We start from the raw sequence: 27,224 nt of genomic DNA on the forward strand, positions 1-27,224 counted from the left end.
CTCACCGCAACCTCCGCCTCCTGGGTTCAGGCAATTCTCCTGCCTCAGCCTCCTGAGCAGCTGGGACTACAGGCACACGCCACCATGCCCAGTTAATTTTTTGTATTTTTAGTAGAGACGGGGTTTCACCATGTTGACCAGGATGGTCTCGATCTCTTGACCTCGTGATCCACCCGCCTCGGCCTCCCAAAGTGCTGGGATTACAGGCTTGAGCCACCGCGCCCGGCCCCCAGAGGAGGTTTTTATAAACAGTTGAAGGAATGTTTAAATACAGTTTGTATCATTCTAATTCAACACAAGAACATTCTCATGGTATTAAAACTCTTAAACATTTCTAATGACTCATTACATTCCACTGTATAGATACCCCATAATAGTCTTAACTATTTCCCCATTGTGGGGCATTTAGATTGTTGTCATTTCTGATTCTTCCAAATGTTATGATGAGTAGATCGTTGTCATTTCTAACTCTTGTAAATGTAATGAGTACCTATGCATATTTCTGTTAACATTTCAGATTTCCTTAGGAGAATTTCTGAGAGGTAAATGTCTGAGTCAGAGGGTATGGATATTTGTATGGTTTGTCAAACAGACCACCTAACTGATTTCCCAAAAGGTTGTATGGAATCACAGCTCTACAGGTAGGAAGGAGAATGCCAGCTTCACTCCCTAGGGAGCATTTCCTGGTCTCATTTTAACAACTATTTTGTCCATGATGGTGCACATCTTTTATTTGTTGCTGGTTATAATAATACCTTACTATTTCACCATGAAGTTTACTGTTGGACACTGCTTTGTAAAAGGTGTTCTTGTTTAAGAAGTACTGGTCTCTTCCTAGTTCATTATGAGTTGTGAGCACCAGGTTTGGATATTGAGCATGTATGGCGCTACAGGGTTTCTCTTTTGTTCAATCAATATAATGTATTAATTTAATTCCTGGGATAAACATACTAGCCAGTCATGACCAATCATTCTTTAATGCTGTTAAATTAGATGTTCTAATATTTTATTTAAGATTTTCACATCTTCATTCCTAACCAATGTGAGTCTATAGTTTTGGCTTTTATTATTTGTGGTGCATGATTTGTTCAGTGCTGATACCTAGCTCATGCTAGCTTTTCATTTTAGCCCAAGTTCAAGGTATCAATTAGCCCCTTGCAGAGTTAATATACACTATCAACTCCAACATATATAAAGTACTTATTATGGGCAAGGCCCTATACAAGATGCCATGAGAAATACAAATTTCCAGACCTCTGAGATTCTAAGTCAGTAAGTCTGGGACCAGGTCAGGGGAAGGATTCATCAAAAAGCAGTATTTCAACTGGGCTTTGTAGAAAGAACTTTGAGGGCAGCGTGCAGGAAAGGGACAGCAGTGGGCATTCAGAAAGAGAGAAAATAGCCCAAGCAAACACATCATGCCTAATGCAAGGCAGTTCAGAGAACATGCACATGTTTGGGGTAGAATGCCAGGTATGAGGAATGAAGAGGGCACACCTGCTTGTGATCATGAAAGTCCTTGGTTGCCATGCTAAATCCACCCAAGGTCACAAAGGGAGCAAGTAGGTGTAGGAGTCACAGGATGACAAAAAAAAGAAAATTGTATATATTCAAGGTGTACAACATGATGTTTTCACCTATGCATACGTTGTGGAATGATTACCATGACCAAGACAACACATTTATCATTTCACATAATTACCATTGTGTGTATGTGTGTGTGTGTGTGTGTGTGGTGACAGCACTAAAGATCTACTCTCTCAGCAAATTTCAAGTATTCAATACAGCATTATTAACTATGGCCCCCATGCTGTACATCAGACCTCCAGAACTATTCATCTTATAACTGCAAGTTTCTTCCCTTTGACTAGCATCTCTCCATTTTTCCCATTCCCATTCCACCCCGGTAATATCATTCTACCCTCGGCTTCTAGTTTGATTGTTTTAGATGCCACATATAAGTAAGATTATACAGTATTTGTCCTTCTGTGCCAGGCTTATTAACATAATGTCCTCCAGGTTCATCCATGTTGCTGCAAAAAACAGAATTTCCTTCTTTTTTGAAGCTAAGTAGTAATCCACTTCCATTTTCTCTATTTATTCATCTATTGATGAATACTTAGGCTGATTCTGTCTTGACTATTATGAATAATGCTGCAACAAACAGGAGTGCAGATACCTCTTGAACATACTAATTTCATATCTTTTGGATACATACCCTGTAGTGAGGTTGGTGGATCATACTGTAGTTCTATTTTTAATTTTTTGAGACCTCCACACTCTCTCTTTCTTTTCAGGGTCTCACTCTGTCACCCAGGCTGGAGTGCAGAGATCACAGCTCTTTGGGCTCAGGTGATCTTCCCATCTCAGCATCCTGAGTAGCTGGGACTACAAGTGCACACCACCACACCCAGCTAACTTTTTATTTTATTTTATTTATTGATGTGTTTGCTTATTTATTTACTTATTTTGAGATGGAATCTTGCTTTGCCACCAGGCTGGAGTGCAATGGCATGATCTCAGCTCACTGCAACCTCCGCCTCCCAGGTTCAAGCAATTCTCCTGCTTTAGCCTCCTAAGTAGCTGGGATTACAGGTGCGTGACACCACGCCCAGCTAATTTGTTGTATTTTAGTACAGACAGGATTTCATCATGTTGGCCAAGATGGTCTCAATCTCCTGACCTCATGATCCGCTTGCCTCAGCCTCCCAAACTGCTGGGATTACAGGCACAAGCCACCGCACCCAGCCAACTTTTTAATTTTTTGTAGAGATGAGGTATCACCATGTTGACCAGGCTGATCTCAAACTCCTGGGCTCAAGCAATCCTCCCACCTTGGTGGCCCAAAGCGCTAAGATTACAGGTGTGAGCCATCATGCCCAGCCAAGAATTTTTCTTTATCTGAGTAGAAAAAAGTTACCTTAGCCAACAGTCTGATATCAACTCTAAACCTACTATCCCCACAGAGATAGTATCAAAGGAGTATCAGGCTCCCAGAGTGGTCTGTAAAAAGATTTAACCCATATTATAGCTGTAATTTTTTTTTTTTTTGAGATGGAGTTTCACTCTTGTTGCCCAAGCTGAAGAACAATGGTGCAATCTCGGCTCACTGCAACCTCTGCCTCCTGGGTTCAAGCAATTCTCCTGCCTCAGCCTACCGAGTAGCTGGGATAACAGATGGCTGCCACCACACCCAGCTAATCTTTTTGTATTTTTAGTAGAAATGGTGTTTCACTATGTTAGCCAGGCTGGTCTCAAACTCCTGACCTCAGGCAATCCACCCACCTTGGCCTCCCAAAGTGCTGGGATTACAGGTGTGAGCCATCGCGCCTAGCCTATAGCTGTATTCTTGATGATTGCTTTTATGGGAAAAAAGTCTTTAGCCCTAACTAACCTCCAAGTGATTTCTATATGATCTTTTTAATAGTCAGGAGATGCTTACTTCAACACTGTAAACGCAAACCAGCCCTCAAAGTAATCAAAATCGCCTAAAAGATAACTCTAAGTGCGCTGTCTGGGTTTTTTTCAACACCTCTTAATTTGCATTCCATATGAAGTCGTCAAAAAATAATACAGATGAGGAAAATATTTTAAACAGGGCTTCAACTAAAGGCAGGAAAATGTTATGCATTAATTAATTATGCTTAATGTATAACAAAAATCAACTTTCACCCAAAAGCAAATTAAAATCAGCTTTTAATTATGTGACTGTTTCACAAATCTACTATGGCATATGTAAAATTCACTTAACCCTGAAAATTCCTGGATCAAAAAGGGATAAATGACATCATACCTATGATAAATAATGAACACTGAAATAACATCAGATATCAAAATGTCAAATATCCATTTGCATCTTGTTATAATGCTTTTAATTTCTCCCTGTTCCTTTCCAATACCACCATCCAAGTGCGTAAGTGTGTGCTGATGTCTTTTGAAGGTGAAACATGAATTGTTTTCAGGGTGTCATATCATATGTAAATTCAGATTTTTTAGTTACCTTTTTTAACAGAAAAGAAATGCTTAGAGTTAAGCACATTCACATGCCTACACATTAGATTGAGATCATTTAATATGCCTCAAAAGCTGAAAATATTCTAAATATAAAGTCCAAAATACTGTGAACTACCCTCCAGATGAACTGGAGACCTCTCAAGCCAAATTCAAGGTCAAGGATGTCAGCAGCAGCCATGTGATTGATATAGAGTTAGAATGTAAGTCAGCAACAGCTGTGCTTCTGGTTAAATGCTATGTAGAAGGCAGCTGAGACTACTTTCAAACAGGCCAAAAAGCCTGAGTTGCTATAGAACCCTAAGTATTCTGCAAAGTCCCAGACCCTTCAATTTTACCTTGTGGATTGGGCAGAGAAATGACACAATAAAATAAATTTTACTCATTCTCTCCTGGGCACTCTGAGACTCAGAAAGAGACTACCTTAACCCTTAGGGAAAAATCTATTTCTCTTTTTATGTCTATAAGAGAGACCTTCTCTGGGATCTGTTCTGGATGCTAGTGTCTCTACTGGTTTCATAATCAGCCATAGCCCTAATCATGCATGCCAAAGGCGGGTCATGATGACCCATGAACAGATTTTGGGAGTAAATATACCCTAAAGAAAGCTCCTGGTTTCCAAATTGTTTAATTTCCTAGCTAGAAGAGCCAGAATGACTAACGCCCACAAAGTAACTGTTATTTGCTCAAGCTTAAATGACTCTGCAGGCTTCACGGTGCTTGTTGCCTTATAATTCTATCTCCTTCACCTTTTTTTTTAATAAGACTTCTCACATCGATACAAATGCTGGTTCTTAAAGCTATTTTTCTCCAACAAACTGATTGCAGGCCATAAAGATGTTCAACAGCAATTAGCTTTTATTGTTCTCATCTCACTTATGTGTATAGGAGCCATCAAAATGTAAAATGTACACATCCTCTGACTTAGCAACTCCCCTTCTAGGAATTTATCCCCACAGATGTGTTCACGCGTGGGTGCAAGGACACATGTACATGGATACTAATTTGCAGCATGATTTAAAGCAGCAAAATAATGGGCACAAACTAAATATGAGACTGGTTAAATAAATAAGGATACAGCCGTATAGCATACGGCAGGGCAAGCACTTGGAAGATAACCCTGCACATTGATGTGGAGTGATCAGCATATAAAGCAAGATAGGAACAGTGTCTCGAGCATGCTACAAAGTTGTTCTGTTTGGTTTTGTTTTGAGACAGGGTCTCACGCTGTCACCCAGGCTGGAGTGCAGCGGCATAATCACAGCTCACTGCAGCTCACCCCCGGGCTCAATTGATCCTTTCACCTCAGTCTCCTGAGTAGCTAGGACTATAGGTGCATTCCACCATGCCCAGCTGATTTTATTTATTTTTTGTAGAGGCAAAGTCTCATTATGTTGCCCAGGCTGCTCTCAAACTCCTAGACTCAAGCAATCCTCCCAACTCAGCCTCCTAAAGTGCAGGGATTACAGGCATGAAACACTGTACCCAGTCAAGATTTTTTTGTAAAGGGAATATATATTCACATGTGTGTGGCTAAGTGGGTATACACACACACACAGAGACACACACACACAAATCTCTGAAGTAACTAAAGAGATGCATCAGCTAAGCCTCTGTAGTCCCAGCTACTTGGGAAGTTGAGGTGGGAAAATAACTTGAGCTCAGGAGTTCGAGGCTATAGTACGCTATGATCATACCTGAGAATATCCAGCCTGGGCAACATAGTGAGATGGCCCATCTCTTAAAAAAATAAAAAAGAAAGAAAGAAATGGATCAAAGTAGTTGCCACTGGGGAAGGGAACTAAAGTGAGGTGGGGACAAAGGAGAGGCCGTTTTGTACCTTTTCTGCAGCGCTTAACTTTTTTACCCTGTGTATAAAATTATTTTAATGCATGTACACACACTCCCAGTAAAGAATGGTCATCAAAGAATTAACCTTGCCAACACTATGTAACAGTGGCACTTACTGGTAAAATCACTTCCTATCCCAAAGTATATCTTAGAAAAGAAAACCCATAGTTTTCCTGGCATAGCCATTTCAGTTATTAGTCAGGAAATATGTTTATATCAAAGACTCATAAGGAACCCTTCATTGGTATTAGGCCTTCTGAGCGTAAGCCTTAAAAGTACCATCTGGCTGGTAAGTTATGGTTCATTACGGTTTGAATTACAAGCTATAAAAAAGTGAAGAATACATCTATGTGCTTCTGTGGGGTGATCTCCAGCATATAGTTTTAAGTGAAAAGTGCAACGCAGGAAAAAACGGTGCAGAGTATGCTACCATTTCCCTAAGAAGGGGAGTGGATTACAAAGACATACAGCTTTACTTACATCTAAATGAAAAGATAAACCGAGGAAAAAAAAAAAAAAGATAAACCAAGAAAAAAAGAATGAATGGTTACCATAAGGGAAATAAGTGAACAGGCTACAGTGGACAGAAATAGAATTAGATTTCTCTAATCAGTGGTTTTCAACCAGAGTGATTCTGCCCCTGCCCCCAAGAGATATTTAACAATATCTGGAGGTACTTTTAGTGTCACAATTCGGCAGGGGTGAGGGGGTGATACTGGCATCTAGTGGGCGGAAGCTCCCATACACAGCAAAGAATGATCTGTTCCCAAATGTCGATAGCACAGATTATATATTTGATAAGGAACTTACATCTAGAACATATAAAGAACACTTACAACTCAGTAATAAAAATACAAATACCCAAATTTTAAAACAGACAAAGGATGTGAATGGACATTTCTCCAGAAAAGACATACAAGTGGCCAATAAACACATGAAAAGATGCTCAACATCCTCAGCCGTCAGGCAACTGCAAATCGAAGCCACAATGAGACACCACTTCACATCCACTAGGATGGCTATCATCAGAAAGACAGAAATAACAAATGTTCACAAGGATATGGAGAAATTAGGGCCCTCATACATTGTTGGCAGGAAATTAAAATGTTGCAGCCACTTTGGAAAACAGTCAGGCAGTTCCTCAAAGAGTTAAACACAGAATTACCATATGACCCAGCAATGCCTCTCCTGGTGAAATGAAAACATACGTCCACACAAACACTTACACATGAATGTTCACAGCAGCATTACTCACAATGCCAAAAGGCAGAAACAATGCAAATGTCTATCAATGGATCAATAAAATGTTGCATGTCCATATAATGAAATAATTGGCAATAAAAAGAAACAAACTACTGTTTGTTACATGTTACAACATAGATAGACCTTGAAAACATTATCTTAAGTAGAAGCAACCAGCCCCAAAAGGCTACATATTGGATGATTCCATTTATATGAAAGGATTCAAATAGGCAAATCTATAAAGACAGAAACTAGACTAACGGTTTCCTGGGGCTGGTGGGGATAGGAGGCACAGGCATGTCAGCTAAGGCGTGTGGGGTTTCTTTTTGGAGTAATGAAAATGGCCCAAAATTGATTGTAATGAGAGTGGCACAGATCTGTGAATATGCTAAAAACCATTGGATTATACAGTTTTCTGTTTGTTTGTTTGAAACAAAGTCTTACTCAGTCGCCCAGGGCTGGCGTGCAATGGCACAATATTGACTCACTCCCAGGTTCAAGCAATTCTCCTGTCAGCCTCCCGAGTAGCCGGGATTACAGGCATGCACCACCACACCCGGGCAATTCTTTATATTTTTAGTAGAGACGGGGTTTCACCTTGTTGGCCAGGCTAGTCTCAAACTCCTGATCTCAAGTGATCCACTCGCCTCGGCCTCCCAAATTGTTGGGATTACAAGCGTGAGCCACCGAATCCAGCTGGATTATACAGTTTAAATGGCTAAATTCTGTGGTCTATGAATTATATCTCAAAAGAGCTATTTAAAAATACAATTGTGATTCTGAGGTGTGAGCTCCATTAGAAGTAGGTGCCCAGCATCAGGGACACGACTGGGTGTGCACAGGCGGTTGGCGAACAGGCTGACTGAAGGCCAACCATCACCTTGCAGAACGCGCTCTGTTAGTGGTGAGCACAGTAGCACAGGGCAGAAGGCAAAGGCAGGGAAAGCAAAGAGGTCAGGAAAGGCTTCCCCAGATAAATAGGAAGTTGTTGGTAACTGAGTCATTGTTGTTAATTAAATTCTTCATTGGTTTTATTGAGATTCCAGGAGGAGAGAGATTTTAGGCAGGGGTACATCTCAGGTATAGGGAACCTCAGGCTGCATCTGAAAAACTAGTTTAGACTATCCAAACATAAAACTCAAGGCATGCAGCCTGGGCAACATAGTGAGACCTCGTCTCTACAAAAAATTTTTTAAAAATGAAGTGGGAAGATTGTTTGAGCCCAGGAGGTCTAGGCTGCAGTGAGCCATGATCGTGCCACTGCACTCCAGCCTGAGTGACAGAGACCTTGCCTCAAAAAAAACACAAAAAAGCAAAAAACTCAAAGCCTGGGAGGAATCAGGACGCCTTCGGATGAATCAGCAAAGCAGCAGGTGACAGAGTGCAATGGCTTTGGGACCCAGCCCAGAATCCTGGACTGAATATTTTAAGTGAAAGAAACTGATGGAAGATGAGGACTGGCAGCAGAATCACTGTCACTTTTGTTTTAGAAAGACAGATGACCACCAGTGTGGAAAATAGGCAGACTGGCGATGAGTCTGGAGACAGGACAGCTCATTTATTTATAGTAGATGTTATAAATTGTTGTCACAGCTGATTTAATCCTTTCCTAAACATTAAGCTTGAAAGCTGCAACAGAGAAATCAGTCCAGGACTGTGACTGTCTTTAAGGCACAGCTGAGAAGACGGACTATCAAGAACAAAGGAATTTAATGTAAGAATAATATAATTTAAAATGTTCTGGTGTTGTAAAGAAAAAATAATAATAGCCCCCCACATATACTTTTTTTTTTTAAGAGGGAGTCTCGCTCTATTGCCCAGGCTGGAGTGCAGTGGCACAATCTCAGCTCACTGCAACCTCCACCTCTCAGGTTCAAGCAATTGTCCTGCCTTAGCCTCCCAAGTAGCTGAGATTACAGGCACCCACCACCACACCCAGCTAATTTTTGTATTTTAGTAGAAATGGGGTTTCACCATGTTGGCCAGGCTAGTCTTGATCTCCTGACCTCAAATGATCTGCCCGCCTTGGCCTCCCAAAATGCTGGGATTCCAGGCATGAGCCACCATGCCCAGCCAATAGCCCCTTGTGAATTTAGGCAAGAGCCAGGACCCAAATGACAATGACTGGGACCCAGAAAAAAACAAGCCACTTACCAGAGGAATTGGGGTATCTGGCCTAAATTCGGTGGAATCAGCATCTGAAGATTAAGAAAAGAGTTCAGTAATTCACCAATAGTGCTGAATAATACTTGAAGAGAGAATTTTTTTAAATAAATGGTCATTAACAAATCTCAAACTTACCTTTCAAGTTAAGGCAGTTTCTTGCAAACTCAATCACTGCTAGTTGCATCCCAAGACAAACTCCTATTTTAAAAAGCACATATGCAAAGCAAATGAACACAATTTGTATTTGTTCATATTTTCTATTCATTTGTTGACTGCCTGTCTCCCCCATCTAGAATGCAGACTCCCAGAGAGCCTGTTTTGCTCTGCCTGTTTTGCTCCCTGCTGTCCCCTCAGAACAATCCCCGACAGAGAGCAGGGCAGGGGCTTAGACTTTCAAGAAGCCACCTAAAGCCCAGAATTGACAAAGAAGGAACACAAGGTCAGAAAAGGGCAGGGTCAACTGGGTGCAGTGGCTCATGCCTGTAATCTCAGCACTTTGGGAGGCCAAGGTGGGCAGATTACTTAGGTCAGGAGTTCGAGACCAGCCTGGCCAACATTGTGAAACCACATCTCTACTAAAAATATAACAATTAGCCAGGTTTGGTGGCATGTGCCTGTAATCCCAGCTACTTGGAAGGCTGAGGCAGGAGAATCACTTGATCCCAGGAGGCGGAGGTTGCAGTGAGCCAATATTGCACTATTGCACTCCAGCTTGGGCGACAAGAGTGAGACTCGGATGGAGGGAGGGAGGGAGGGGTCCATTGGACAAATCTGCCACCTTCTAAATCTGCCACCTTCTAGATTTGTCCCTGAGTCGAGGCATCTCAGTGGGCTACAGCACCTGATTCCTTCACCCTAACTCAGAGGGAGTTTCCTGGGCTAAGATCTCCCACTCCTTCTCACGGTGACTTCACAACCATAAAGACAGGATTGGCCAGAGGGTGAGCACCTACAGGACGTCAGGCTACTAACCCACAGGACAACCCCATAAGCTTCACTGTAAGGAAAAGTAGCAGTGGGGGGGTTGGACACTCCACAGTGGCCCTGAGCATGGTGAGCAGTAGGGAAGGTGACACATAATGGGACTAAACAGAGGGCTTGGTGATGAAGGAAGGCAGACGTGTGTCGCCCAAGCCTGTTGCCACAGACCCACATCCGCCTTCACTGCAGTCCACCAATTCTCTCCACTAAACAAATGCCGAAGAGCATCCCAGATGCTCCTCTGATAGATACATAAGAAGTACACAGAGGAAACAAAGAAGAGAGCAATCAATATATCAGGGACGCCAGAACAAATGTCAATAAGTAGGAAACAGCTGAGTCCTGGGGGGCGGGGTGGTGGTGAAGGGGATTTCAGAAAGTTCCATATGGCTGGGACATAAAGAGAGGCTATGCTAGAGGGAAAGCTAAAGACCTGCACATCATTCCATACCATTAAAATCACCTGAGGAACATTAGCCATATTTAGACAAAAACTTCAAAAGAAAACAATGGCCCCGATGAGCTTAGACCAGTAAAACAAAACAATGTACCTGGGTAACTACTCCAGGCTTCTATTTTGAAAATGGATCCTAAGAGGAGACAGCCTAAGAAGCTAATCAAAGAGCAGGTAATGGGGGAAATAAATTGTCTGCTGGCAGTAAAAGCCTATCCACTCGGCTCATAAACCCACCCAGCTGTCCACTGCACAGTGGGAAACAGCCTCTCCGCAGTCCCCCTCCTGCCTGAATCCCCAGCTACAGGGCTGCCTCTCCCACATCAAGGTCCCATTTCCTCTGGTTTCCCTGGCACAGAAGCCACACTTCACAACTTGAACAAAAACATTAAAAAGGCTCAACTCGGCTGGGCACGGTGGCTCAAGCCTGTAATCCCTGCACTTTGGGAGTTCGAATCGGGTGGATTGCTTGAGCCCAGGAGTTCGAGACCAGCCTGGGTAACATAGCAACACCCCCATCTCTGCAAAAAAAAAACACACACAAACACACACAAAAATTAGCCAGGCACAGTGGTATGCGCCTGTAGTCCCAGCTACTCTGGAGACTGACGAGGGAATTGGAGAAGGTAAGCATAGTTACATATGAAGCCTTCTCCCAGCCTCTGCTACCCAGCCAGAATAGCAGCAAGTTTTCCTAGGGTGAGAAACGTTTTCTGTAAAGGGCTGGATAGTAAAGATTCTAGCCTCTGCAGGCCACAGGGTCTGAAACTCTGACACTGGACCACAAAAGCAGCCATAGACAATATGTAAACAAACTGGTGTGGATGTGTTTCAATAAAGTTTTATTTATAAAAACAGGCTGTGAGCCAGATTTAGAATATAGTTTGCTGAATCTACAGCAGACTATTTGGCACCTGAACTTTCAAATCTGAGTTCACATCTTTACAGTAACAAACCTTTGGTGTTACCCCTCCTAGGTGTCAAAAATCTAATAAACTCATGATTAGGGTCAATAAACATGAGTCTTACCCAGAAAAGGAATCTTCTTTGTCCTTGCCCAAGAAATTGCCTGCAGTTTTCCCACTGTTCCTCTGACTCCGAAGCCTCCAGGCACAAGAATACCACTGAAATCAACACAAAATGAGAGTAAACTTGACTATTCATTATTTTTATTTTTAAAAATAGTGTTTTCAGCCATTCATGCAATGCTTGGTGTAATCACTAGTGACTATGCTCAAGCTCTATTTTCAGAATCAATTCTATGACTTCACACCCTAAACTTTTTTTCTGAAATCTTCCCAATGTTATGAAGAAGTTGTAACAATTTCACACAACTGACCTTAATATATATTTTATGATAAGTCTTTGTGGCATCAGAGCATACTAAATGGGAAACAATTCAATTAAGAATGCCACTGGGAAAAGAAACAATGAAAATAGCTTAAGGTTCTTTCAAAGCACTCTTATAAAAATGTTAAGATCTCTTTGCCCATCAGAAAGAGTTAAATTGGAAAAATCAGCCTAAGATTTCAAATACTAATTAAATAATGGCAAATGAAAATTTCTTGGCTAGAAGACTTTAGAGCCTAGGCAAACACAACAGAAACAGTTCAACAGAAAACCCAGGAAGATCATTCTAACCTCATGATGCAATGCTGCCCCCAAGAGTTCTGTCAATTAATAATAAAACCTAAAATCTAAGACATGTGGAAAAGAAAATATAATCAAGAAAGGGCTGCTCTGTCTATGGAGTAGCTATTCTTTATTTCTTTACTTTCCTAATAAACTTGCTTTCACTTTACTCTATGGACCCACTCTGAATTCCTTCTTGAGTGAGATCCAAGAACCCTCTCTTGGGGTCTGGATTGGGATCCCTTTCTGGTAACATCTTTCTAGCGACCACAGAATGGACAATACTGAGAAAATCCCTGACCCAAAGGCTAACTCTGGGTATGTGGTGGGGTCTGGTAACAGCTTTCTAGCAAAACATGGAAGGAACAACACTGAAGAGGCCCCAGACCCAAAGGAAAATCATCTGTCTGCACCAATTGGCTGAGTTTGGGTAAGTGGGGTGCATATACCTGGGTAAAAGATGGGATTGGGTTAGAGGCCCAACTTAGGGGAGTTAAGAGTCTCTCCTAAGACAGAGAGGGTTAAAGGCTCCTTTCAATAAAAGGCAAAGATGCTTGACTGACCTTGAGTTTGAGGCATAACTTAGGAAGTTTAGAGTCCTTCCTAAGATTTAGGGAGTTAGAGGCCTCTCTCAGTAAAGTCCTTCTCTGCTAAGAATGGGTTTGGCACTATGGGATGTTAACTGCTATTCTCTTTGGATTAATCTGCCTTGCATTCTATCTGCAGACAGCATAACTATCTGCTGATAGTTATAGGTGACAGAACTAGGCATGTACAGGACCAAAAGGGGTAACTTGAGAGCTGATGAGACTGCTGGAAAAGATCCCTTCAAGCCCGACAAGTGGCTGCCTGAACTCTTCAGTGTCGCTGCATCGGGTGCATCTTTCTCTGGCCTCCCTGAGCTCTGTGACTTCCCCACCGTGCCTCAGGCAATGCTTTTCTCCCTCTCTCTCCTTTCCCTTTCTTATCTTTTCTATTACTCAGGGTGACCGTCTTGCCCAGAGACAAGTTGAAATTCCTGGTTGGAGGTTGGATTAATAATGATAGCGCCCAACTGGGGGCAAGTTTGAGCCCTGCCAGTGTGATATTGGGTGCTAGGCAGGGTGGCTAATGTCTATGTTTTATCACACATATTTTGCTCTGGCCAGAACAGAAAAAGATAATTTTCCTTTGTGTTGCAGCTTGGCCCCCAGGGCTGTGGTGCAGGCAGCTGGGTACCTAGGGCTGCTCAAGGAAAGGGAACCCAGAAGCCCAGCATTCTGACAAAACAGTAAGAATTTCTTACCAGTCAGACTTCTGGCCTCTCTCTCTCTCTCTCTCTGTGCAAATCGGTTGAATGAACAGTAAAAAAAAAATCACCGTTTATCTCCTCTGTAAAGTTTTGATTAACGGAAAAAGGATTTGTGAGGCTACTCTTAAGCTATAGTGAATCTGATATGCTTTATGTGTCTTTCTGTATTGTGCTGTCATAATGAGGGGTACCTTAGGATAGAATGTGGGCCTAGGACTCCTGTAGGCTGTCCAAGCCACCCCAGCAAACTGGGCAATAACAAACTTTGCTGCAGGTCCTTGAAGAAAAACTGCATAAGGGTTTCCTCTCTCATCTTGCTTTATGTCCTTGGGAGCTTGACCTTGTAACTACGTGGCAGTACTTTCTCTTGGTCTTTGCCATCACAATGGCGGCCCGGACTCAGGCCTAGCTTAGGGGATGAGCCTATCTGATTGATATTTGGGTGCTTACAACTACTGGATCTTCTTCTGTCTGTGTTTATATGTGTTGTGTGTGTGATGTAAAAAAAAAAAAAAAAAAAAAAAAAAAAGAGCTTTAATTGGTTTAAAAACAGAAAGTGCTTAAATTAAATATTTTGTTGGAAAAGTAAAAACTGTAATGCCTTTTAGTTCACATAACTTTAGTAATTTTTGGGTAATAACAGTTTTAAAGATTATTGGGAAAATAAAGACATTTGGACTAAATTATGCAGGTCAGATATTGGGTTTCTTCGATACTTTAACATCATAAACTGCCTCTTTGACTTTTGAAAATTGTTCAATTTACCTACTTTGGAACATTAAATTCTAGATAAGGCCTGGGGACATGTTGAAAGCCATGCCCTCTAGCTATGCTGGAAAAAGTCAGACCTTATCTAGTGTTCTAGGCTCCATACCTAATACATAATTAAAATCGCTTACTAACCAGGTTTTTCACCAAAAGTAAAAGTTGCTAAGAGTTAACAGTGTAACATGTAATTGAGACTACTGAAGAAACAGTTTATATGCAATTTGTATAAGGAAAGTGAAATATGTTTTTAGTAAAAGATTAAAAGAAGGCATGGAAACGCGAATTTTTTTTGCATAGATTAAAAGGTTAAAGGATTGTTTTTTGGTTTTTTGTTTTTGTTTTCAGACAAAGTTTCACTATTGTTGCCCAGGCTGGAGTGCAATGGCGGGATCTCGGCTCACTGCAACCTCCTCCTCCCAGGTTCAAGCGATTCTCCTGCCTCAGCCTCCAAAGTAGCTGGGATTACAAGCATGCACCACCACACCCGGCTAATTTTGTATTTTTAGTAGAGATGGAGTTTCACGTTAGTCAGGCTGGTCTCAAACTCCTAAACTCTGGTGATCCACCTGCCTCAGCCTCCCAAAGTGCTGGGTGTGAGCCATCATGCCAGTCTAAAGGATTGTTTTAAGGTAGATAGGATAAAGCTGAAAGTCTGAGCAAGTTGTAGGTTTGTGAAGGATTAATCTTATAAAAGAAAGTATGCATGTGTACATTGGCTAAGGTTAAAGGCGTATTCAGGTTTTCTGTAAATTGAACGTTTAAATAAAAGCACAACAGGTTTCTCTTAGAACACTGATCTTCTCTTTAACAAAAATTTGCAAAGGGGCCAGGCGTGGTGGTTCATACCTGTAATTCCAGCACGTTGGGAGGCTGAGGTGGGCGGATCACTTGAGGTCAGGAGTTTGAGATCAGCCTGGCCAAAATGATGAACCACGTGTCTACTAAAAATACAAAAAGTAGCCAGGTATGGCAGCACATGCCTGTAATCCCAACTACTCAGGAGGCTGAGGAATGAGAATCACTTGAACCCAGGAGGTGGAGGTTGCAGTGAGCCAAGATCGTGACACTGGACTCCAGCCTGGGCAACACAGCAAGAGACTCTGTCTCAAAAAATAAATAAATAAATAAACAAACTTGTAAAGGATTATAGAAGGCTTGTAAAAATCTTACCTTATGGTCAAACTGATTAAAATTGGATAGATTTATCTATAAGATTTTATTAAAAATTGGGTTTGACATCAATTTAATGCACTAATACGATGGGAAAGTTTGGCTTATTTGGTATAAAAATCATACAAAAAGCACTGTCAAATATGAAATGGTGTTTGACTTTCTTTGGGTTGTATTTGTATAAATGTGTTATTGGTATGTGTTCCAAAATTATGAGAAACTTCTATAATTCTAATATGACTTAGTGTATGTTAATAATTATCATTGTTATGTAAAATTGTTGTAAGCCACAGATGTAACAAATTCCTAGTCAATTGTGGCTTTAATAGTGGCTGCCCTAAAACATTTTGTCATCCACAGATAACTGCATTGTTTTGGTTCTCTTTAGAAGGTAGTTACTAATCAACTATAGAACTCTAACAGGTGTTCTTAAATGCAGGTTTCTGATAACTTTAGAGATTGTGACAGCAGATTGGAGGATAATCTTTCAGGATTCTCATGGAGAGCTGAAATGTATATGACTATCAGGCAGAACAGGAGTTAGCTACATGGAATGAACTAATAGAAAATTAATCTTTTTGACTTTGCTTAAAATGTTGCTGATCCTTTCATTTTTCAGTCAAAAAAACGGTTCTTTTGAGCTATATACAGCTTATAACAATTGAATACAGTATACTCCTATGAACAAAATTTGGAAAATATTTGTTTCTGTCTACCTCATTTGTCCAGGATTTGGAAACTATTTGCGAGTACTCTTGACTTATGGCAATATAGTTATTTGCATAAGTACAATAAGAATCTATTTTCTTTTGCAACAGGACACAACTGGAGAGAGAAACTGGTTATATTACCAAGGCTTTTACTGGAATGGTGTGCTTTCCTTTAAAGAATCAAACTTAAATTGTAAAGCCAATACGAGCCAGCCCTTGGGAAAACTGGCCTCATACCTTGTCTACACAGTCCCTGTACAGGGTTTCTGACCTGTGGTAACTAAAGAATGTCACTTTCTGACAGGTCCAGGAGCCTCAAGTTATCTTGGCACCTCAAAAGGAGAGGAATTTACCCAGTTCATAGGTATTTGAGGATACAAATGTATGGCAGGGCTCGGCTTTAAAAATGCTCTTATCTGAGATTCCTTACAGAATAAAGTTCCATCAAAGCCAATTTTAAAAGCCCATGTGAAAAATAATTACCCTTGCTGTACTTTATACAAATAATCAGGCCAAGTATAATAAAGCAAATCATTCTTATTATGATTTGTCTTTAGCAAAAATAGGAAACTGGAGAGAGAAAAAATTATGTTTCAAGAACTATGGTATACTTGTTATTATTATAGATTCTAATCTCATTGGTTGTTTTTGAAGTTTTTTTCTGCAATTTAGACTGACCTTGCTTATTCCTGTGAAACAATCAGTGATCTCTGACTGCAGCTCAGAAAAAAACAAGAGGGATGGGTAATGTAAAAATTTGGATCAATATCCTAATTCTGGATATGCATTGCAATCAGCTAGCAACCACATATCAGCTTGGTTCCAACAGTCGCCCAGTTCATGGAAAGCCTTCTAATTTAGTTTACTTGGGATAACTTTCTGCTTTACTGTTGTGGAATATATTGCTGTTGTACTCTTTGTATAGGAATGCAGAATAAGTTTATTCAATGTTTTCTTAAATTAAACATTTATCAACTTTCCAGATATCACCTTTTGTCAGAACTCAGAGTTGTGAATGGCCCTCACCACCTGACACTTTCTGACTCTACCCCAATACAAGAAACTCCAATAATTAGGCAGGAATGTCATTGCCCCTATTCAACATGAAGAAGTTACAGAAGATGGATCTTCGTCCCTCTGCAATCCTTAGTATTAAGGGTTCTCTTATAAAAGGGAGAGGGGAAATGTTGAACCAGAGCAACTCCATCTTAAATAGGGGCTGAGTAGAATAAGGCTGAGACCTACTGGGCTGCATTCCCAGATGGTTAGGCATTGTAAGTCACAGGATGAAATAGGAGGTCAGCAAAAGATACAGGTCATAAAGACTTTGCTGATAAAACAGGTTGCAGTAAAGAAGACAGCTAAAACCCACCAAAACCAGGATGGCAATGAGAGCAACCTTTGGTCATCCTCACTGCTACACTCCCACCAGCGCTATGACAGTTTACAAATGCCATGGCAACATTAGGAAGTTACCCTATATGGTCTAAAAAGGGGGATGCATGTATAATCCATCCCTTGTTTAGCATATAACCAAGAAATAACCATAAAAGTGGGCAACCAGCGGCCCTCAGGGCGACTCTGCCTATGGAGTAGCCATTCTTTCATTCCTTTACTTTCCTAATAAACTTAATTTCACTTTTTAAAAAGAGAGAGAGAGAGAGAGAGAAAGGCTGTCATTCTTGTACTTTAACTTTGTATATATGACATTCATCTCTGCATCTTTCAGGAGAATCAACACACTTTCCCTCCAGTACAGTATCCCCATTCTCCCCAAATAAAACCATTTCTACGCACATGCCACCAGCATTAACATGGCACATTTAAAATCAATGCAGTATGAATATGGCACAACCACCTGCAAAAACCACAAGTACTCCAAACTACCTTTCAAAATGTATGAAAATTAGCAATTAGGGTAAACTGAATCATTACAAAAAAAGTACAATGGTGCCGTCCTAACTGGTGTGCGTGGGCCGTGGTACTCACTCAGCTTTGCATAGCTTCTGCCAAGCTTCATGGTATCTCACAGGGTCCTCGGCTTCAGTGATCGCCTCCAGATCAATGGAGTCTATGTACTAAAAAACATCCAACAGATTAAAAGAATTTTTAAGAAAAATAAACACTCAAAAATACTAGAGCCATCTAATACTATGACACATTATTCAATACTTATTGTGCAAACATTGTACTGGGCACTGGGGGTAGAAAAACACAGTCTCTGTTTTGTGGCTCTTATAATCTTGCAGAAAGATTACAAAACCAGATAAACAGGCATCTACACTATCCTGTGATAATGGCTGTGACAGACAAAGAAGAGAATAATGCAGAAGTAACTAGGGGTCGACTGCGTGAGGTGGCACATGCCTGTAGCCCCAGCTACTCATGAAGCTGAGGCGGGAAGATCCTTTGAGCCTGGGAGGTCCAGGCTGCAATGATCCTCGATCATGACACTGCAGTCCAGCCTGGGTGACAGAGTAAGACCCTGTCTCAAAAAAAAAAAAAAGAGCAACTAGGAGGTCACTAGAACTGGACAATGGAGGAAAGACAGGAAGGACCGATAACAAGGAAGAGCTCTGGGGAGGTAACGTTCAAGAAGCCAGTCCAGAAGAGAGCAGAAGCAGGATGAGCACGTGTGTGATGAGAAGCAGCAGGGAGGGCATGCAGAAGACAAAGAGAGGAGGGGAAAAGGGTATGAAATCTCCAGCAGGCCAGGCGCAGTGGCTCACACCTGTAATCCCAGCAGTTTGGGAGGCCCAGGCGGGCGAATCACCTGAGGTTAGGAATTTGAGACCAGCCTGAACAATATGGCGAAACCCCATCTCTACTAAAACTACAAAATTAGCTAGGCGTGGTGGCGCACACCTGTAATCTCAGCTACTCAGGAGGCTAAGGCAGGAGAATCACATGAACCCAGGATGCGCAGGTTGCAGTGAGCCAAGGCATCGCCACCGTACTCAAGGCTGGGCAACAGAGCGAGACTCTATCTCAAAAAATGAAAAATAAATTTATTTATTTTTATTTAATAAAAATTAAAAGGGCCCTCCAGCAAAGGAACCGCTTATATAAAACCTCAGAGGAAAAAAAGAGAAAGTGGTTACTGTGAGACCCTCAAAAAAAGCCCCACCCAGCAAGAGAACAGACCTGATTAGTTGAAGGAAGGCAAGGGACAAGTCTGAGAAGCCATGACACAAAGCTTAAACTTGAAGCCACTTGCAATGGTTGAATGTCTGTGTTCCTGCAAAATTCCTATGTTGAAATCCGAACTCCCAAAGGAATGGTATTATGAGGTGGGGACTTTGGGAGATGATTTAGGTTAAGAGGGCAGAGCACATAAGAATAAGCTTAGTGCCCCTATAAAAGAGGCCCCAAAGACCTCCCTCACCCCTTCTACCACATGGCTATATAACCAGAGGTTGGTCCTCTGCACCCAGAAGAGGGCCCTCACAAGAACCTGGCCACACGCTGGCACCCTGATCTTGGACTTCCAGCCTCCAGAACCGTGAGAGAGAAATGGCAGTTGTTGGTAATCCACCTGATCTATGGTACTTTGTTACAGCAGCCTGAATAGACTGAGACACCACTGAAAGATCTTAAGAAAAGGGATAACAGGAACAGAGAGAGATTTTACAAAGATCACTCTGGTAGAGTGTGACAAAGGCAGGAAAGACTGGCGGCTGGAAACCAGCCAGGAAGCCACTGTAGCAAACCAGGAGAGTTAGACAGATGCAGCCCAAACTTGGAAGATGACAAGGCCACGATTCTAGCAGTACTTAGGAGAAGCTAATGTCAATGAATCATCACGTGTAAAATTCCAATATATGTAACAGTCCCTCTCTATCTATATCAGTTTAGTATTTCTTCTGTAAAAATGACTATCCTGGCCAAGCGTGCTGGCTCACATCTATAATTCTAGCACTTTGGGAGACCAAGGTAGGCGGATCACTTAAAGCCAGGTGTTCAAGACCAGCCTGGCCAACATGGCAAAACCCTGTCTCTACTAAAAATACAAAAATTAGGTGTGGTGGCGGGCACCTGTAATCCCAGCTACTCAGGAGGCTAAGACACAAGAATTGCTTGAACCCAGGAGGTGGAGGTTGCAGTGAGCCAAGACTACGCCAATGCATTCCACCCTGCGAGACAGAGTGAGACCCTGTCTCCAAAAAAAAAAAAAAAACTATCCAGGCCGGGCACGGTGGCTCACGCCTGTAATCCCAGCACTTTGGGAGGCCAAGGCAGGTGGATCACGAGGTCAAGAGATCGAGACCATCCTGGTAAACATGGTGAAACCCAGTCTCTACTTAAAAAATACAAAAATTAGCTGGGCGTGGTGGCACACGCCTGTAATCCCAGCTACTCAGGAGGCTGTGGCAGGAGAATTGCTTGAACCCGGGAGGCAGAGGTTGCAATGAGCTGAGATTGCACCACTGCACTCCAACCTGGCACCTGGTGACAGAGAAAACTCTATGTCTCAACAAAAAAAAAAAAAAAAAAAAAAAAAAAAAACCTATCCAAATAAACCTTAAGGTACAAATTTTTAAAGGCTTTATAAAATGTATACGTCACGGCAATTTTTCCATTGTCTTTTTCTTTTTTTATATAACGGGGTGGGTGACTTGGAGGACTGGAAGGAAGGGGAAGTCAACTATTCCTTAGAAAGCCAAAAATAAAAAGAGATTAGGGGCCAGGAGTAGTGGCTCATGCCTGCAATCCTAGCACTTTAGGAGGTTAAGGCAGGAGGAATTGCTTGAGGAATTCGAGACCAGCCTGGGCAACAGAGCCAGACTCCGTCTCTATAAAAATTAAAAATAATAACAAAATACAATAAAAAATTTAAAAAGTAATTAGGAAAGAAAGAGGTTAAAAAGAGGAGTGAGAAAAGGCAGCTAGGTCCTAAGCCGGTGTCAAAGTAGAAGTCATTAAATTTCTTTAACATATAAATGGATCTTTTTACTCATTATACAAAGTTTTTGCCATTTAAGTCAAGATGATGAGGCTTGCTTAAACCATGATATGCCCATATTGAATATCATTAAATATAAATATGAAATAGATATATAAATATATGTATCCAACTGGTAACGAGTGGGATTTCAGGGAACAGAAATCTGCTTTCTTTATTTTACATTTCTCCTTTGTTTATTTTGTTTTGTTTTGGTTTTCGGAGACAGGATCTCAATCTGTCACCCAGGCTGGAGTGCAGTGGTGCAATTATAGCTCACTGCAGTATCAAACTCCTGGCTCAAGCGATCTTCCTGCCTCAGCCTCCCAATTAGCTGAGACTACAGGTGCATGCCACCACACCTGGCTAACTTTTTAAATTTTTTTGTAGAGATGAGGTCTCCCATTGTTGCCCAGGCTGGTCTTCAACTCCTGGGCAACAAGCAATCCACCTGCCTCAGCCTCCCAAAGGTCTAGGATTACAGGCGTGAGCTACTTCGCCCGGCTTATGCTTTGTTTAAATGTTTTACTCCAAACATATACCACTTCCATTCTTATATGGAAGAATATACTCAAGCTACGTAAGATAACTACACATCTGTTATCCCACAATACTGAGTTTTCAAAACAAATAACCACTTTGCTAGATATCATTCTTCCAAGTTAAAAGGGGAATATAGTATTTTAAAATTCCAGATTCTGTTCCAATGCTAAAGGGAAAAAATGTTCTATTATTTTCTTGTTAGGCAATTACAATGTATTTAAAGGAGCATGACAAGTATGCTCATTAATTTGGATATGCAAAGCCTAATTTCAGAAATGTGCCTTAAACCTACATGTAGAAAACAGTTTCCACAGGCTGGGTGCAGTGGCTCATGCCATTAATCCCAGAAATTTGAGAGGCCAAGTGTAGCAGATCACCTGAAGTCAGGAGTTCGAGACCAGCCTGGCCAACATGGCGAAATCCTATCTCTACTAAAAATACAAAACTTAGCTGGGCATGGTGATGGGAGCCTGTAATCCCAGATACTTGGGGTATCTTGAGGCTGAGGCACAAGAGTTGCTTGAACGGTGAAGACAGAGGTTGCAGTGGGCCAAGATGGTGCCATTGCACTCTAGCCTGGGTGGGAGAGGAAGGCTCCCTCTCAAAAAAGAAAAGAGTTTACACTGCAAGCCTCGCCGCTGCCCTTGGAAAGGCCTGCTACAAGATGGGGCCTTGGCTAGTTCTGGAAACTCTGATTTTGGGAAGAGGCTCACTGTGCCAAAAGTGTCTGTACAGACAACATGGTTTCTGCTAAGCATGCTTTCTTTCTGGGAGGCTCACATTTTGGGACATGCTAAGCAGAGGGTGCCTATGTGCCAGCCCCCAATAAAAACCCTGGGCTCCAAGCCTTCAATGAGCTTCCTTGGTAGATGTCAGTTTGCATGCATTATCACAACTCACTGGACTCCACCAGGGGATGGCTCTTAGAAGCCTGCGCCTGGTTACCCCCAGACTTCACCCTGCACGATTTTCCCCTGGCTGATTTTGCTTTGCATTCTCTGGCTGTAATAAATCTTAGCTATGAGTATAACTATATGCTGAGTCCTGTGAGTTCTTCTGGTGAATCATAGGTCCTGGAGGTGATCTCAGAGACCCTTTAACAAAACTTGTCTCTCTGGAACATGTGCTATTGGCATGAATTACTGAGAGAGCCAAAAGACCAGGCCAGGACTTACCATCAGATTCAGCTTGTGGTTGATGGCCAGGGCTGAGTGTTCCAGGGCTTTGAACACAGAGGCGTAGCAATCTCTCAGCTTGGTATATTTGCCAACCAGGGCAATGGAGCATGTTTTCTGTAGCCTTTCATACCTGGGAAGGAAAACAAACTCAAAGGTTATATGCACGTAACAGAACATCATAAACAGAACAAAGGCAGCTGCTGCTCTTATTGCAAGGCACTTCTGAAAGCCTTAGGAGCAGCTATCGTCCCAGCTACTCAGGAGGCTGAGGCAAGAGAATCACTTAAGCCCAGGACTTTGAGATCAGGCTGGGCAACATAGTGAGACCCCATCTCTACAAAAAATACAAAAATTAACTAGGTGTGGTGGTGCATCCCTATAGTCCCAGCTATTCAGGAGGCTGAGGTGGGAGGATCACTTGAGCCCAGGAGTTTGAGGCTGCAGTGAGCTGTGATCACACCACTGCCCTCCAGCCTGGGCAACAGAGTGAGACACTGTCTCAAAAAACAAAGAAATTCCAGTGTTGGCTTACATAAGCAGGTACAGATAAAAATTCAAGCACATCAAAGAAAAACTTAAACACCTTAAAAGTAAAAATTGAAAAGCTATCCAAATGTCATAAACACAAGCTGTTCTTAAATTAGTTAATAAGGTGACATTGTATAAGAAAATGCATTCTGCTTGTCAATAGGAAACATTCCAATATTAACTTTATAAGGTGACACTGTGTAAGAAAATGCATTCAAAGTCTCTACATTTAAAATGGTTACATTCCCAGCTTGCCCACCAGAGTCTGGTTATTCATGGCATGCCTGAAGAATAGTGCTAAGAGAACAATTTAAAGTATTACTAGCCATTTAGATCATTTTTATGAGAAAAATTCCATTCTACAGAAGACATTCAATCACATTTTACCATTGGAGACACAATCTTTAGTGTTGCTTTTGTCAGGAAATCTGTTCAAAGAACATGAAAAATATCTGGTCTGGTATTAGGTACATGGAATGTCATCTTGGAGCTGAAGATGTTTTAGGGCTTTGAAGCAAACCCTTCCCCAAACACCTTAGAAAAATGTTACCATGATAACAAATATCCATCTTCAATATTAACATCTGCAAAGAGTGGCCAGGCGCAGTGGCTCACGCCTGTAATCCTGGCACTTTGGGAGGGTGAGGCAGGTGGATCACCTGAGGTCAGGAGTTCGAGACCAGCCTGGCCAACATGGTGAAACCTCATCACCACTAAAAATACAAAACTTAGCCAGGCACGGTGGCGTACACCTGTAGTCCCAGCTACTAGGGAGGCTGAGGCAGGAGAATTGCATGAACCTGGGAGGTGGAGATTGCAGTGAGCTGTGATCATGCCACTGCCCTACATCCTGGGCCACAAAGCGAGACTCTGTATCCATAAAACACATACACACAGACACATCTGCAGAGTGTACGAGAAAAACTTGACCACAAACAGGCTACGTGCAGGAAAAATGCACAAGAAGCTAAGAAGTCAAAACTGACAGGGAAGATAACTTTCTAGAAAGGTGACTAAAATAGCTGAGACAAGACTGCTAACCCTTGAACTCACTACTTTATTTTATGTTACGCTCTGGAGGTTCCATAGCTGTCTGTACCTGACACCATATCTCCATAAAGTATGTAGGTAACAGGCCAGGCAAAATGGCTCACTCCTGTAATCCCAACACTTTGGGAGGCCAAGGCAGGCAGATCACTTGAGATCAGGAGTTCAAGACCAGCCTGGCCAACATGGTGAAACCCCGTCTCTACTAAAAATACAAAAAATTAGCCTCGCGTGGTGGCGCACTCCTGTACTCCCAGCTACTCAGGAGACTGAGGAAAGAGAAGCACTTAAACCCAGGAAGCAGAGGTTGCTGTGAGCCAAGATGGCGCCACTGCACTCCAGCCTGAGCGACAGAGTCAGACCCCATCTCAAAAAAAAAGGATGCAGACAGGCCGAGCGCGGTGGCTCACACCTGTAATCCCAGCACTTTGGGAGGCTGAGGTGGGTGGATCATGAGGTCAGGAGTTCAAGACCAGCCTGGCCAACATGGTAAAACCCCATCTCTATGAGCTGGGCGTGGTGGTGCCCACCTGTAATCCCAGCTACTCGGGAGGCAGAGGCTGGAGAATCGCTTGAACCCAGGCAGCAGATGTTGTAGTGAGCCAAGATCATGCCACTGCATTCCAGCCTGGGTGATAGAGTAAGACTTAGTCTCAAAAAATAAAATAAAATGAGAAAGGATGCAGGTAACAGAAAGTGGGATGACAGTACACCAAGTGGCAGAGATTATGTCAGAGGCAGGCACAGCCGCATTGGAGCACAACAGGTTGGGCCTCATCCCCTTCTCCCTCCTCCATAGACAGAAGGGACAACATCAGCTCTGGCCCTGGAAGGAAGCAGCACTGGAGTCAGTATCACAGGTTCCTCCTTCTGCTCATTCATGGCTGGTCTTCTCAGGGGAGGAGTCACTGGGCAGCAGGTGGGACAGGTGAGTCCACTGAGTCATGCCTACCAGGGAGCTCTCGTTCCCCCTTGGACCTATACTTCCAAGAGCAACCAAGTGTCTCCCTCATGCACCCCACTCAGCCAGCCATCAGCCATCACCAAATGTGAGGCAAGCATCTGATACTACTTCAAGCTGCTGTGTGAGGGGGAAGGAGAGGGGGAGTCCTCTTTGCACGGCCACCCCCAACAGGCAGTTCTCAAGAGAGATGAAGCGGAGGAAGTGGAGAAGTGTGCCCACGTTGACTTCGGGTCCCAAGCAAGCTATCCCCTGTTTAATCAGGGACCCCTGACCCTGAGCAGCACTGGGCCTCCATGATAGAGACTGTTCCTTTGGCCTCTGTTTGCCTCCTTGCACCTCTCTACAGGCTGTACTGAGAGGACTGAAGCTAAAGAATGCACACTCCACACCAGTTAACAACGTTACCACCAACGTGACGCAGAATACCCATGAACAATGACTATCTCCTTTGCTGGAAGACTGTCGACAATTTATTGTGCATTCTTAAATAAATAAAAGAGTATACTTGGATTGTTTGTATTGCAAAGAAAGGATAAAGACTTGAGGTGATGGATATCCCATTTACCCTGATGTGATTATTACGCATTATATGCCTGTACCAAGTATCTCATGTACTACGTAAATACATACACCTACTATGTACCCACAAAAATGAAAAATTAAAGACTGTAGTGAGTTGAACGGTGGCCCCCCCGAAGGAAAGTTGTCCCCAAAAACCTGTGAATGTGACCTCATTTGGGAAAAGGGTCTTTGCAGACATAAGTGAGGCTCTTCAGATGAAATCACCCTGGATTAAGGCCTGTCTTACATCCAATGACAAGCATCCTTACAAAAGAAGAGAAGGGAAGAAGACACAAGTGAGAAGGTGATGTGAAGATGCAGGCCAAAGGCTGGGCATGCTGGCTCATGCCTTTAATCCCAACATTTTAGGAGGCTGAAGCAGGTGGATTGCTTGAGCTCAGGAGTTTGAGACCAGGCTGGGCAACATGGTGAAATCATGTCTCTACAAAAAATACAAAGGTTAGTCAAGCATGGTGGCATGCACCTGTAGTCCCAGCTACCTAAGAGGCTGAGGCAGGAGGATCACTTGAGCCCAGGAGTTCGAGGTCACATTGAGCCCTGGTTGTGCCACTGCACTCCAGCCTGGGTGACAGAGTGAGACTCTGTTTCAAAAAAAAAAAAAAAAAAAAAAGGAAATAAAAGATGGAGGCCACGATTGGAGTGACATGGCCACAAGCCAAGGAACACCGCTGATTGCTAGCACCAAAACCCAGGAGAAAGGGTATGGCAGAGACTCTCCTTCAGAGCCTCCAGAAAGAACCTACCCTGTGGATGTGTTGATTTTGCACTTCTGACCTCCAGGACTGTGAAGGAATAAATTTCTGTTGTGCTTTTTTAAGCTACCCAGTTTGTGGTCATTGTTATGGCAGCCCCCAGGAAACTAATACAAAGACCAAACATTTGGCTTTAAAAAGCACAGAAGTGGGGCCAGGCGCGGTGGCTCACACCTGTAATCCCAGCACTTTGGGAGGCCGAAGCAAGCGGATCACAATGTCAGGAGATGGAGGCCGTCCTGGCCAACATGGTGAAACCCTGTCTCTACTAAAAATACAAAAATTAGCTGGGCATGGTGGCGCATGCCTGTAATCCCAGCTACTCGGGAGGCTGAGGTAGGAGAATCACTTGAACCCGGGAGGCGGAGGTTGCATTGACCCAGGATCGTGCCATTGCACTCCAGCCTGGTGA

The 27,224-nt window shown here is 42.6% G+C and overlaps 1 protein-coding gene across 8 annotated transcripts in view; it reads right to left on the reverse strand.

Moving 5' to 3' along the window:
* CTPS2 (CTP synthase 2) overlaps window positions 1-27,224 on the reverse strand; it is a 222,903-nt gene that overhangs the window by 175,445 nt on the left and 20,234 nt on the right. For all 8 annotated transcript variants that reach the window (XM_032285990.1, XM_032285984.1, XM_032285983.1 and 5 more), the window contains 5 exons: window positions 22,937-23,069; window positions 18,266-18,354; window positions 11,735-11,829; window positions 9,406-9,468; window positions 9,259-9,302 (listed from right to left, as the gene is read on the reverse strand). In XM_032285990.1, coding sequence (XP_032141881.1) covers window positions 9,259-9,302; window positions 9,406-9,468; window positions 11,735-11,829; window positions 18,266-18,354; window positions 22,937-23,069 — 424 coding nt within the window. The remainder of the gene's footprint in view (window positions 1-9,258; window positions 9,303-9,405; window positions 9,469-11,734; window positions 11,830-18,265; window positions 18,355-22,936; window positions 23,070-27,224) is intronic.

The sequence above is a fragment of the Sapajus apella genome, unplaced genomic scaffold, assembly GCF_009761245.1.
Source record: "Sapajus apella isolate SASKATOON/1434 unplaced genomic scaffold, GSC_monkey_1.0 scaffold17, whole genome shotgun sequence".
NCBI classification, from domain to species: domain Eukaryota; kingdom Metazoa; phylum Chordata; class Mammalia; order Primates; family Cebidae; genus Sapajus; species Sapajus apella.